Source organism: Micropterus salmoides, unplaced genomic scaffold (genome assembly GCF_014851395.1).
Source record: "Micropterus salmoides isolate LMB-PRFRI ecotype aquatic unplaced genomic scaffold, ASM1485139v1 Ms_hic_scaffold_16, whole genome shotgun sequence".
Taxonomy (NCBI): domain Eukaryota; kingdom Metazoa; phylum Chordata; class Actinopteri; order Centrarchiformes; family Centrarchidae; genus Micropterus; species Micropterus salmoides.
Window position 1 is genome coordinate 17254723 of NW_024040707.1, and position 13865 is coordinate 17268587.

The following is a 13865-nucleotide window of genomic DNA, read 5'->3' on the forward strand; positions in this document are numbered from 1 at the left end:
CCAAATGTTAAAAACAAGCTAAAAAGACAACTGTCTGTCTGTAGCATAGACTGGTCTGTAGTCTTAAAATTTGGCATTGTTAAAATCATAGCTGCTGGCTGAGACAAACCAGCTGCTGCTCCTTCTACCAGGTAACGTTACCTGCAGGTAGTGAATAACAGCAGAGAGGAGGAGGAGAAGGAGGGACTGATACAGACTGATGTCTGAGTTTTTACTCTCTCTAAACGTCATTCAGTATTGTGAAGTCAGATATTGAGTTTATATATATATATATATATATATATATATATATATATATATATATATATAATGTGACTTTGCTTTTGTAAAAAAATAATGTTGCTGCTCTAGAAACAACATTAGCTGTATTTAAAATATTAAATTCTAATTTTATAATTAATTTTAAAACAACCATGCAGTTAATATGCACACTTCAGTGTTTTATTTATTTATCGCAAGTCATATATCATCTCAATATATAACAATGTTATAGCACATTGAACATTTTCCTCATACTGTGCAGGCCTACCTCATGCCTGTTGGGTCTGGTCTTATCAAATAACCGTCATCAAATAATAGTAAAATATTAATAGTTGTGTTGATAAAGAATCGGATCTTTAAGCAGTCTCAATAAGGGTATCAATAAAAATGAACGACCCCCATCCCTACTCACTAGGCAGCAGATGCAGGTAGATTTTCTGTTTGAGTAAAATACTGAAAGTGTAAAGTTTTGCGAGTAAAGCCTCCAAACAGCGATATTGTCCATTGTGATGTTTCCCTGTAGACATCGTCATATGCCAATTCGCTAGACATCACCTAACCCTGCCTACAAATAATAATAACCAATCAAAGGAATGCTTAAATGTGAGAACGTCCAGTGGCAGCTCTGTCCTGATCTTTATTTAATTTAGTGACATTTTTATTTTATCATATATGTAGCTGCCGTGTGCTCATTTAGGACCCCTTTTCCATGGTCCTTGTTTAAAAAACGACTCAGACGGAAACATTTAAAGTGAGACCGAGTTTTCAACTCATGGGGCTAACGTTTGCTTAATTAGGGAGTTAGCTACAGCTGATAAAATATGCTGGCTAAATTATAAGTCTGCTTTTGTCTACCTCTCTGAGATCGAGGAGCTATTGTTTAAAAATTTGCCACTTTTATTGTAAACTCCTTATCAAACTCGTATCATCATCTTATCATAGCAGTTCTTTAAAATATCTCCTCTTGTGTGTTTATAGGTGTGTTGTGGCTGGAGCCGTCATCATTGCGTCGGAGTGGAGTTGCCGTGGCAGCCCTGACGGGGCGCAGGAGGAGGGTGGCGATGGAGAAGGACTGGGAGACGGGCCGGACCGCGGACTGGACGGCGACCCTGAGGGCGTTTGGAGTCCAGACATTGAGCAGAGCTTTCAGGAAGCTCTGGCCATCTACCCTCCCTGCGGCAGGAGGAAGATCATACTTTCAGACGAAGGAAAGATGTATGGTGAGGAACATAAAATGTTCTGTCCTAACACAATGACTGTCATCCAGCCAATCCTGTATGTCTCCTCCTTCTGCCAGGTGTTTTCTGTCATATCTAGTTCATAGACCATAGTTTTCTTGTTTGTGTTAAATGCCTGCTGAGATACTTTTATACATGAAATGAAAAAATGTAAATGGAGAACTCTACCTGTACCTTTGGTTGTGAAGGGTTTTGAACAAACATTTTCTGTTATGGAACCACAAACAGAAACATTTTAAATTATGCTTTTACAGTGGCAGCATTTTAAGAAAATGAATCAATATATTTAAAGATTTTTTTGGCGGGGGGATGGTCTTCATTTCTAGAATTTCTTTCGTAATAATAGCAAGGTAACATTCACTTTACAGATTGTGGGCACAGGGTCTCTGCAGGACACAGCTTTGCAACTGCACATACAGTATAGGAGCATCAGTCCACTTTAAACTAAATCACTTATTTGGAAGTGGAACTGAAAATACCCAATATAATTTGCCATTGCATACGGCTTCTGCGAATGACTTACTGTACTGCATGTCGTTTTGTTTATAGTGCTGTCTGGCTCACTTTGAAATGACAGTGTGTAAACCATTGCAGCCATGTCATTAGGAAAAGAGATTTGGAAGGCCATCTATTGCATGTAAAGCCACTTACCATTGTAAGAAAGCATTGTTTTACATGCAAGCACAGCAAATGTTTAATTGGGACGTAGCGCTGCGTAACAGTGGATGATGTAAATAGAGGTTTTATGTTATTGTTGTTCATTTGTCTCTCTTTTTTTCACTTCTAAATAATTAGTTAACGTAAGCCTGTGTAAATCTGACAGTGGTTTTTAAATATAACTTAACTATAACTATGTAAAAAGGCCTTTTACAGAATGATGAAACTCTCTTCCTGCACCTGGTGTGGTTTTCTAAGGAACCTCTGCAACGATCAGTAATGATTCGCTGCATGCACTTCGGAAACCAGGGTGCTATTGACCAGTCTTGGAAAGACCTCTTAGTTTGTGCCCAGGTGATCTGCTTGCAGGTATTTTGGGAGAGGGCTATTTAGCTTTGAGGTCAAAGGGCAGCCAGCAGTGACAGGGTCAAGGGATACAGCAGGTTGCCTTTTCAGGTCAAGTTACGGTTAGCATATGAATAAGTTGCTTGATTGCTCATTCCCCTCGGCGATAATTACTTAAAGAGGAGTTCATATTGATCTATGGGACTGAATAACCAGTGTTATAGTGTTCGCTCTTATTAGGATTGGTTCAGGATACTGTCTGCGAGTAGAGCTTTGATGTATTTTGACTGTTTCTTTCTACCTTATTGAAGACATTGGCTAGCATCCAACATTCCCAGCATTTTTGTCTTTCTTTCTTTTTTTTTTCTTCTTTTTTGGCTGGGGGTTGGCATTCCTGCCTGCAGCAGCCTGTGAATGCGATCCCATGCGACAGAAAAGGAAAGTTTGTTTCAACATTGCGGCATTTTCTCCTTTTGTGGAAGTGTGTCCTCACAGTGTTGACCACCCCCACTTCCTTCTCAATAAACAAGGACAGCCCCACCGCCACACTCACACATTGGAAAGCTACACTGACACTTGGAACATAATCCCAGACGCTCACAGTAAACCCACTGGTCTCTCATTTTCGAAACCAGCCTGCAGGACACCACCCCCAAACATTTGAATCACTGCCTCTAAATTACAATACTGTGAGAAACAAACACCCCCTGAAATTTAATTAATTTATTTCTTAATGTAAACAGTGTTTTCTGTTTTAAAGAAACGCAAAAAATATCAGTTTGTCTTACAGGTTATACAATTTAGATATATTAAAAAACAAGGTGAAGAAAGGAAACCATTTGTTTCATTACAGTTTGATTATCTTCTGGCCATACGTTGTCAGAACTTCAACCAGAGGTGTTCTTTTATATTAAAAACATTCTCTTAAATTAATCCCATCCTGTAAAATAAAATTCAACAAGAAGTCACGATTTATCAAGTCGAGTACAAACGTCCATAGCAAGTTTTGAATTAGTGTATACCAAAGGTTAAAATAAAATGGAAGACAAAATAGAGAGAGTAGTAACCAAACAGCAGCATTAAAGATGCTATAGAAATGTTACCTTGATTGGCAGATTGTCAGTGCATCAAACAAGTCCTGTTCAAACGTGAAGTTGAATTTATGGATTACAGTCTAAAGTGGATAAATATGGATATCACGGTCAAGTGGTTAGAAACATTGTGTGCATGGATCACACAGTGCAGCTGTTAAAACAAGGAAAATATGGCATTTAAATAAACATAATAATATTGTAATCTGCTTTAATAAAATATCATTTTTACCTCAATGCATGTGATTATTTACCTCCTCCTGCTAAACTAGACCAGTCTTAATTGAGCTTCAGTCTCAGTGCTGTCTTTGCTCTCTTAAATATAAGAGCATTTTCAACTCCACAGAAATTTGATCACGAGTTCACTCAAAATTTCACTTAATACAGCCCCTGGTGAGCAAATGAGATTGATAAATTGATATTTGCAAGGTGCTCACTTGGTAGATTTTTCCTGCTATTTTTAATTGTAAAACCAAACTGAAATAATGACCAAATAAAGGTGAATACAAGTTTAGTTAGTTTGTTACTGTCTCTGCATTTTGCACAGTAGGGCTAACGATTTTGAAAATATATCTAATTGCAATTATTTTGACCTATCTTGCACTTGCATTATGATTTGCAACATTGGAGGGAATTATCATTTTTACATAATGTTTAATTAAAAACATATTTAGATGATCATGGTGTGATGTTCGCAAGGATCTGTACCAAACAATGATGTTGCCTTTAACACTCCTGCAATTTGAAAGTTGTAGTAGGCCATATTTCGATAAGAAGTCTTTCTGTATCTCTTTTTTGGGGGTGGCTGAAAATCTCAGCAAATGGGCAAATGCTGGATTTATTTGGCAGGTAAGGGGAGACACTTTTAGTTAGTTACTTGGAAAGGATCTTATTCTTGCAATGGATTGCCACGTTTCCTAACTCGTCGTCCAATATGCCTTCTGTTCTTGTGCCAAGCCATAAATCACACACATTACAACAAATGCGACATGAGTTGACTCCAGATGAAAAAGTGTTTGGCCTTATGTGGAGTAGCTGTAGGCTGCAGGAAAGTGCATGTGTCCTGTTTTGGGAATTGGAGCAGACTGCTGGGTCTGAGTCAGCCCCTTCTGATTTGGGGGAATTCTGTGTTCTGGTAACTCCACAGAGCTGATGTGACTCAGCCTAAGTCTCTGCAGCATCATACCACTTCCCAGAAAAAGGATGGTGATGGCGATGATGATGTTAGTTCACGTGTAAATGTCATTAAATGATTACAGCTGTGGAATCAGACTCTGTGGCTTAATTTGGTCACCTTTTATCTTCAACCTTGCTTTAGTATCCTCTAATTTTCTCTAACACAGCATAGTGAATAGTGAGATGCTCATCAGTTACGATTAGAGACGTGCAGTTCATCAGGTGTGGGTTGGAAGTGGGGGAAGCAGAAGGAGAGCTGACCATGCAGTCTGTAGTGACCACATTTTGGAAACTATATGATGTCCTATTTTCCCTTCCCATTCCCACCTCTTGTCCGTCTGCTTTGGAGCCCTGCCATCGAGCAAGACCAGATCAGACTCTAAATTACCACACACTGTCCTTTAATGAGAATATCATACAGACACAGAAATTGCATGACACTCAAATCAATTTGAACCATTTTATAGCCGTTCCTTTTCCAATTGTGCCGTATGGGGGGGGTGCTTTTTGTACGTGGGGCATTTTACAGTTTTGCGAATCCTTGTGAAACAGACAGTACCTACTTTATGGACTAAAAAGGTGTCCCTGCGTTTCACACACTGGTTGCTTAAAAACACTTCCCGCAATGAACTCTGAAGTTGCAATACCCCATGTTGCCATTTAAAGTGCTCATTTTATTTATCCCTTTCTCAATTCCAGGTCGAAATGAGCTGATAGCTCGCTATATCAAGCTACGAACAGGGAAGACGCGCACACGCAAACAGGTATGCATAGATGTTACTGATGACTATTGTATTTACATGTGTTTTATGTAATAGGATTTGCTATGTGCAGCTTACCTGATATGTTTTTGTTTTTTATTTTGTTGTAATTTACTTTTTCACCTTCTTGAATTTAATGGACCATTTCTATGTAAAACTGCAAAATCATCCTGAAAATGTGTGTCTTTTCATGGGGGTAACCCTGGCCCCATAGGTGTCTAGTCACATTCAGGTTCTGGCACGTAAGAGGGTACGAGAATACCAGACCAGCATCAAGGTGGGTGCCCACTGAATCAACTCTCCCTACCCTCTGTAGTCACATCCCCTCTTTTTTTCCTTTCCTTTTTCTTCCCCCCCATCCTCTTTCCTTCCTCCTGTCTTCTGTCAGGTCTCTAGTCACCTGCAAGTCTTGGCCAAGAGAAAGTCACGTGAGATTCAGACTAAGCTCAAGGTACACACGCTCACTGATCACGCTAGCTGCTTCGCTCCTCATGTGGCCCAAATCTGACTTAACCCGTCAAATCGCCATAGATGTCTATGTCAGAGCTTATGGCAGATTTATGCTTCTCTGTTGACGTATTGAGGAGGCTCAGTTCATACATCGGGGGTTCTACCATAATGGAAACTAGTCAGTTTTGGCTAGTTTAACATTTTCACTACCAAGACAGTGAGGAACAACTCAGAGAAGGACTCAAGTTTTCGTTAATAATAGACAAATTGTAATGTTAACGTATGAAATATCAATTTTGTGTTGTGGTGATGCTAGAATTCATGTACAGTATTTATCGCAGGACCACTGGAACACCTTGATGGAGAAGCATAAATCCAGCTTTGAAATAGTTAGGTACATGATTGTAACACCATCGTTGGGGCACTGAGATAGTGGTTGTTAATGGCTGTGGGAGATTGGCATGGACGGCTCAGTTTTTGCAAACTCATTATATTTCAGATATATTATTTATCTGCCTGCATGCGTTAAAAGATCTCACTCGTGTAACTCTAAGTTTTACAGTGTAAATGCCAGATGTTTTGAATGTGTTTATGTATCATAATATGTGTGAAAGAGATTTTTGTTACCATGCATGGCAGCGATGTTGATCTGTTTACTTAGTTCAAGAGGCTTTGGACAGATAAGTTGAGATTCAGAAGCCGTCTTGGGTTGACCTAAGCATGTGCATGGCTGTAGTATTTAACCTGATTGCTTGCATATACACAGACATGCAGGGATTTTTTTAATGTCCCCGTCACCCATGTGCGCACATGATGAATTTCAGTTTTTCCTTTTAAATCACGTCTGATCTCCACAATCTCACTCTAAGACATTTCTCTGTCCTTTTATATCTTTTCTGTTTAAGCAGTTTTCTTGTGGTTTTACCATGTCCTGTAATAAAGCTTCTTTGTGACATCATTTTTGACCAAAGGCATTCAACTTGCTGCCCTCTAATACACATTTATTGAGTGTAACTTGTTCAGATTTCCAGGCCAGTATATCTCCTTGTATGAACGTCAGCTTTAAGATAGCACTAATAGGGCGTAGCCTGTCATGTCAATGTAAGTGTGTGTGTTTGTATGTGTGTGTGTGTGTGTGTGTGTGTGTGTAAAATAAGGTAGGTTTGGGGTTTAGTAAAAGAGTTTTGTGTAGTCAGCAAGTTGTTTTTCCACATTGCAGAACAGTGAATCTGTGACCTACTGTTATGTTGAATGTACTGTTAAAGTTAATTAATAATGTGTCTTCTTTGCCATAGGCCATGAACTTGGTAAGTTTTGGAAATACAACTACAGTTTTGTGCTTCAGGCTTTTTGCTTTGTGGTTGGCATCACATTACTGCAATTCAGTTCTGCTGCCAGACTCAAAAATCCTGCTCATGACTCTTTTTTGTCTTTAGTGGCTTTAGTTAAATACTGGTAATGGCTCCAGTTAGCTCTCCTAGCCTGCTAGCTTGGTGCGGCTCCTGCTTTGGCATACCCCCCACCCCCCACCCCCCACCCCAATATCTGCTTCGCACTCTGTCCTGTCTTCCCTCATAGTAACTGCATCATGCTGAAGTACTATGTAATAATGTTGGCTTGCTGTCTAAACTGGCCTTTAAGGTTGGCTGACTGTGGAGCGTTAACTAAAAGTTTACTAGATTTCTTTTCAAGGTTGGACCATTATCATGGTGTAATATTTTCTTTCTCACATAGGACCAGGTATCCAAAGACAAGGCACTGCAGACAGTAGCCAACCTCTCATCTGCTCAGATTGTGTCTGCTAGTGTAATGAAAGCCCAGACTCCGTTCCCTCCACCAGTCAGAGTGAGACACACAAACACACGTGCATCTGTTCTTTTCTTCCTTCTGGGTAAAAGTCTGAGTAATACTATCTGCCCTGTTTCCCTTCTTTCCCTTTGTTTAGTTTTGGCCCGGGCCTATGCCAGGACAGCCTGGACATTCTCAGGAGTAAGTATTGCTGGCAGATAAGTTGGTTTTGTTTGTTTAAAGTTGGAGAGAGTCCTGTGCTTAAGCTGGTGCAGTTGCTCATTTTCAGGGGGTTCCTGCTCTTTCTTTTTACAGCATCAAGCCCTTTGCACAGCCACCATATACTACACTACCAGCCCCTGTACCTGCACCTATCAGTAAGTGTGAACGCAAACTCACTGATTTGAGTTATTAGCAATTGTTATATTAATTTATATTAATTGTGTTATCCTGGTTTCAATGTTTGGCAGGTTATGAGCCACTGCCTCCCCACCGCCCTGCAGCTATAGCAGCTCCTGTATGGCAAGACAGAACAATCGCCTCAGCAAAACTACGGCTACTAGAGTACTCTGCTTTTCTGGAGACCCAGAGAGACAGGGAGGCGGTACAGACATCCAGACATTTATACAAGATAACAATATAGAATGTTGCCAAAACAAAGTCTTTCCTCGCTTTCTTATAACATCTCCTTCCTTTCCTACAGTATAAACACCTTTTTGTACACATTGGCCCATCAAACCCAGGCTACAATGACCCTGTGTTGGAGTCAATAGATGTGAGGCAGATTTACGACAAGTTCTCTGAGAAGAAAGGAGGCCTGAAGGAGCTGTATGAAAAAGGGCCTCACAACGCATTCTTCCTCGTCAAGTTCTGGGTCAGTACACAAAACCAGTGTTCTCACTGATTAGATTAGATTAATAACTGGGAATTATGAGAGGCATGCTGAAGAAAAGGAAGTCTGATAAATAGTCACAAGAAGTCAGGAGATCATGGGGAATTGTACAACTTTGACACTAACATTTTAATACAGCTGTTGCATTAGAGGTTTAAGTTGGTGTTTTAAATTGCATAGCTGTTTACAGTCTGAGGTTATAACCTGCTACACCACAAGGGGGTAGCAAAGCCAGTGTGATTCTGGAGCTGGTGTTTACACAGGAACTGACTTCTTCATTGGTGGTTGCTTGTTAACAGTACTTTGTTTTCTCTGTGGAGTTTTCTTGTCAACAAAGAAACATTGTTTACATTCAGTGGTGTTACAAACAAATGTGTTTTGGTGAGTATCCTTGGAGTCAAACAAACATGTTGTGTGTGTTTCCCTCCATAAAACATTTGTAAAGCTGAGTATTTTAAGTTGAGCATTGTTTACATCCATGTTTTCCGGCTTGCAGTCTTCTTTTTCCCTGCCTTTGTTAGCGCATTGCGGCATATCTTGGCGTGTTACCTCCACCTGTTGAGCAGGGATATAGTGTGAAACCACACATCACCTGCATGTGCGCATATGCACGTGTGTCATCGTGTGCTCACACAAGACAGACAAAATTGTCTGTCTGTCCATAATAGCCTAATATTGCTGTTTGACGTAACTTCTCACTACACCAAATAGTTTTAAAAAAGGTCTGTCCTAAGGCATTTATTAGTTTCTGACTTTGATGGGAGGAAAACAGTTCCCAAATCTCTCTGAATCTCTGAAATCTATCTCTGAATTCTCACACATGTACACTATTCTATGTGATCTCGTTTTGATAACTAATGCAATAAGTAATGTAATATTGTTTCACTTCCATTCACTGAGCATCCCCTGAAGCTGTTTGGAGCCCCCCGAGGGAGGCCCGCTTCACACTTTTAAATCCCCTGGCTTATGTGATCAGACATTTTGCAGGAAGAGCTGCAGTGGGAACCTTGAGCCAGATCTACTTTTGTCTGTCTTTTCACACTCACTCACGGCCCATCTTTCTGTGCTCGTTTCAGGCGGACCTGAGCAGTGACATAGAGGAGGGTTCTGGCGTGTTCTACGGTGTGAGCAGCCAGTACAGTGGAACAGAAAACATCACAATCAGTGTGTCAACAAAGGTCTGCTCCTTTGGCAAACAGGTGGTGGAGAAGGTTGAGGTGAGAAGATGAACACCCCCCCCCTTTTTTCCTATATATATTAATGCGCATATCAGACCATATTCTCATGTGGTTTAATTGTGATGTGTACGTGTGGATTGCTCCCATTCAGACTGAATATGCACAAATGGAAGGAGGAAAGTATGTGTTCCGCATCCATCGTTCGCCCATGTGTGAATATATGATCAACTTCATCCATAAACTCAAACACCTGCCAGAGAAATACATGATGAACAGTGTACTGGAGAACTTCACCATCCTACAGGTATGTGCGTGTGTTATTGCGCACCTCTTTTATTTCCCACATCTGAATCTCTGGAATGGTGTTTGTTCATGTGTTTCATTATTAAATCCTGACCTCCACAATGTGTTTCCTCCTCTCCTGTCTCTTTCTAGGTTGTGTCCAACAGAGAAACTCAGGAGACTCTGCTGTGCATCGCCTTTGTGTTTGAAGTGTCCACAAGTGAACACGGAGCACAGTACCATGTTTATCGACTAGTTAATGACTAGCAGCACGTGGCGTGCATGCACAGAGACTCTCCACAGACTCTTTTTTTGATACATATGGCGTAAACACTCTTTCCAGCTCATACACACAGACTCCCCACTCCTCTACTCTAAACACACACTTGTTTTTACAGACCAACAGTCACACTTTAGTCACACCTGTTTTTTGTTTGTATGTATTTCCATCACTGCAAACAATGCACACATTTGCACTCAGCAACATCCCATGACTTAAACACTAAAGTGAAATTCATTTTTATGGATTTTGACCAGTATGTGGTGTCATTCACATCAACTGTTGTGATCTCTGATCCAGTGTAACCTTGTCTCACCTTGAGAAGGGTATTATTCCTGTCTTTTTAATTTAATTCATTGATAAACATGATCCAAAAAACAAGGGATGAATTACATTTAGTCAAGTTTAATAAGTGATAGTCTCTGATCATATACACAATATTCAGTGGGAATGTAGCTGCGCTGCACTACAAATGAAAATTATCATCTCCAGGGAATTTTCCGAGTATATGCTTTTGCATCATAGGTGTGACCGATGTGAGACGAGTTTGAATATAGGTTGGCAAACACATCATTTAATCAGTGTTAATGTAACTCTGCCACAATGGCTATTTCTTCTACAGTTTGTAGTATCTCCGTAAGGTAGGGCTTGAATGAGCCTATAGTTGGTGTATCCTCTATCACTGCTTAGTGTGGAGTCATGAATCCCCAGTTTGTTTAATCAAAACTCTCATGGCAGAAAGATATGTGTGTGCACCTTTTCCCAGAATGTAATGCACTACATGTAAAGAGACGTAAAGTCGTATTTATATTTGAAACAAGTGTAAAGAGAGCCATAATTTTAGGTCTCCAGTGGCGCAGAGGTGTGGAGGGAAGGATCTTTTTGATGCTCAAGGAGGCGTTTAAGTTTGGCTCACCTGTCTTTGGAAACAAAGTAGTACACAACCAGTTTCAGATTCAGTTCACACTCAGCAGCATTTTGAATGAAAGACTTATCTTTACTGTTCATTGACATTACTGTTTTTACTTAGACTGTGTGGGCTTGCTGCAGTATTTCTACCTCCACGTGAGTTGGGATAAGAATGTGCTTTGGTTCATAAAGCCTTAACCTGAGGAGCACTGATGTATAGGATATGTACACTACACTTGTAATGGTACTGTTTTATAAGCCAAAACAAGATAGACTCGTTTTTGTAAAGATGAAATAACTTCTTTTTTGTATTTTACCAGCACAGCTAGAAGTGTTACTCTAAACATCATATATGATTGGTGTTTTTTTTTATGTATGCAAAATGATGTATGGTACAGACCACACTAAGGTCACCCACCGTGCACTGGGGTAGATGTTTTGCCTGATAACACTAGCAAAGTATCCAGATTACATATGCTCTATCCCATCTTTTTTTTTCTATGTAATGTTTTTGGATTCTGGTACATGTTTACTACCAGCATTTTTTTTAAAACTAGTAACTGTTATTTGACTATCACTCCCTCTCCTGGTGGGATTCTCTTTAACCATGCAGAAGGTGGCAATGATTTGTCTTGATCATGAAAGTAAGAGCCGACTGGTTCAGTTTTAAATAACCATGTTCACTGTGTGTGCAGCCAAAATGTTTATTCTTTTATTTTTCCTGTCTGTGTTGGCTGTGCCTTATCACTCGTTTGGTCAAGTATGCTCAGTGAATTAAATCTGTGCCTTTTATGCTGTACCAATAAAATCACAGTGTTTGCAGAATCGTGTAGCCTTCATAGGAACACTTAAAACAGCTGATCTTAAATAATCCTCTACATTTTGAACTGTTAATACTCTGGTTCAGTGAAATTCAAAAAGTCCCATTTTAGGGTTGGGTATCGAACCTCAATACTTTTTGAGTACCAACATAATGCGTCATAGACTCTAGTATCAAGCTGTCAAGTAATGAAAGTTGGCATCGAATGCTTTGTCATCATTTAAGTGTCGGTAACAAAACAAGACTTTCTGATCATTTCATAGTCAATCATATTTTTTATTTAGGCAAAGATTTTGTAAATGGGTTCAAAGTTAGTACAAGAAGTAACGCTAATGCAATTTATTTAAAGGGATTTTGTAGGGGGGGAATGTTTCTCAAGAAAGGTGTCGTTTAGGCACCACTGTCAAAATGATAGCAAAGCTCTAGTCTTAGGCCTTTTCCAGGGGAGACATTTTGACGTGTTCTAGAAACACAGGTGGCACAGATGTAAATGAGTAAGTGACAGACGTCTGGATTCCATTCAGCTGCTTTAGAGTCCTCACGTGGTTTTTGTACGTGTAGTTTTACTCACTTTTGTAATCAGATGAATTGCCCTCACTGTTACGACATATCATGCCACATACTGTAGGTTGCAATTCTTATTTGGCCTGCTAGATGGTGCAGTTGCCTCAGTTTTACAGTGGACAGATGAGTTCAGAGCCTGGTGTGACATAGCCAGAGCAGTCATGGAAAGTCTTCACTTTTATCTCCATTGTAATGCCTTCAACCTATCAGTGCACCTCTTTACAGCTGCATAGCTAGAAGGAAAAAAACATGAATCTGTCAGATACACAAGGGTCAAACTAAAGTACAGTTATGTTTTACTGTTAGTATTATTATTAGTCATATAGGTTATTGATATTGTCTTTGTGGTGTTTTGCCAATGTGAAAGCTATACACTATACTTCTTTTATACCACATGTGCACCATTCAAGGAGTTTAATATCCTTGTGGGGAAACGTTACTGATATAGTTAAATGATACACAATTGAAAGATATAGGCTTAACAACAGATACTTTTGGGTCATCCCTGCTGCTACATACTATACATACACGCCACAATACTGCCCTGCTTCTGTAGGGTGAAGGTTGAAGCTTCTGCTCATATCTTGTCAGACCTGATTATGTCAAATAAATGCCCTGACCTATAGTACCTATACACTATGCTGTATAGTGTGGGTGTGTACACCTGTAAACCAATCTAAATGCTCAAAACTTTTTTCTGGATCTTTCAAAATCATAAATATATTGCATAATGTGTGTTTGCTGGCAACTTTCCAAGGCATACATGTTAAAGCAATGTGTTAAATGTGTGACTCCACACACACACAGTCCATATGGTCTGCATCACTCTACATGACCTATTGCTTGGGTTTTGAGGTGTTTTCAGCACAGGGCCTATTCACTTTTAACATAAATGGACACTTGTCCACACTGGCCACTCAAGCATGTTGGTGTTCACACTCCCCCTAAAACTATTTACAGCAAGTCAACAAGTTTACATACAACTGTTCACTTCCACTAATCCTCCCATTCTTCTCCTCAGTTTTTGGCTTTTCTATAAGCAGACATTAGTCAGAGTGTTATCTGTCTATGAAGGCTCGACTTACCAATGCCATGCTGCCAGAACTGTAAGTGGTGGACAGTGACACACACACACACACACACACACAATCCCTGAGGCTGGGTGTGGTACTT

General features: G+C 39.9%; 1 protein-coding gene across 1 annotated transcript; it reads left to right on the forward strand.

The window, feature by feature from the left end:
• Window positions 1-648: 648 nt before the first annotated feature.
• On the forward strand, window positions 649-10414 carry tead3a (TEA domain family member 3 a). The gene is made up of 13 exons (XM_038721899.1): window positions 649-689; window positions 1240-1481; window positions 5468-5532; window positions 5744-5806; window positions 7275-7286; window positions 7714-7824; window positions 7925-7968; window positions 8083-8144; window positions 8238-8371; window positions 8471-8641; window positions 9736-9876; window positions 9989-10141; window positions 10273-10414. Exons 1-13 carry the CDS (start codon window positions 649-651, stop codon window positions 10384-10386), a joined length of 1353 nt encoding a protein of 450 aa, XP_038577827.1. The 3' UTR covers window positions 10387-10414.
• Window positions 10415-13865: the final 3451 nt, after the last annotated feature.

Coding starts and splice junctions, on each gene's coding strand:
- tead3a (XM_038721899.1), top strand. CDS start 649: ATGAACGACCCCCATCCCTACTCACTAGGCAGCAGATGCAG. Junction 9,877..9,988: donor AGGTGGTGGAGAAGGTTGAG/GTGAGAAGATGA, acceptor GCTCCCATTCAG/ACTGAATATGCACAAATGGA. Junction 10,142..10,272: donor AGAACTTCACCATCCTACAG/GTATGTGCGTGT, acceptor GTCTCTTTCTAG/GTTGTGTCCAACAGAGAAAC.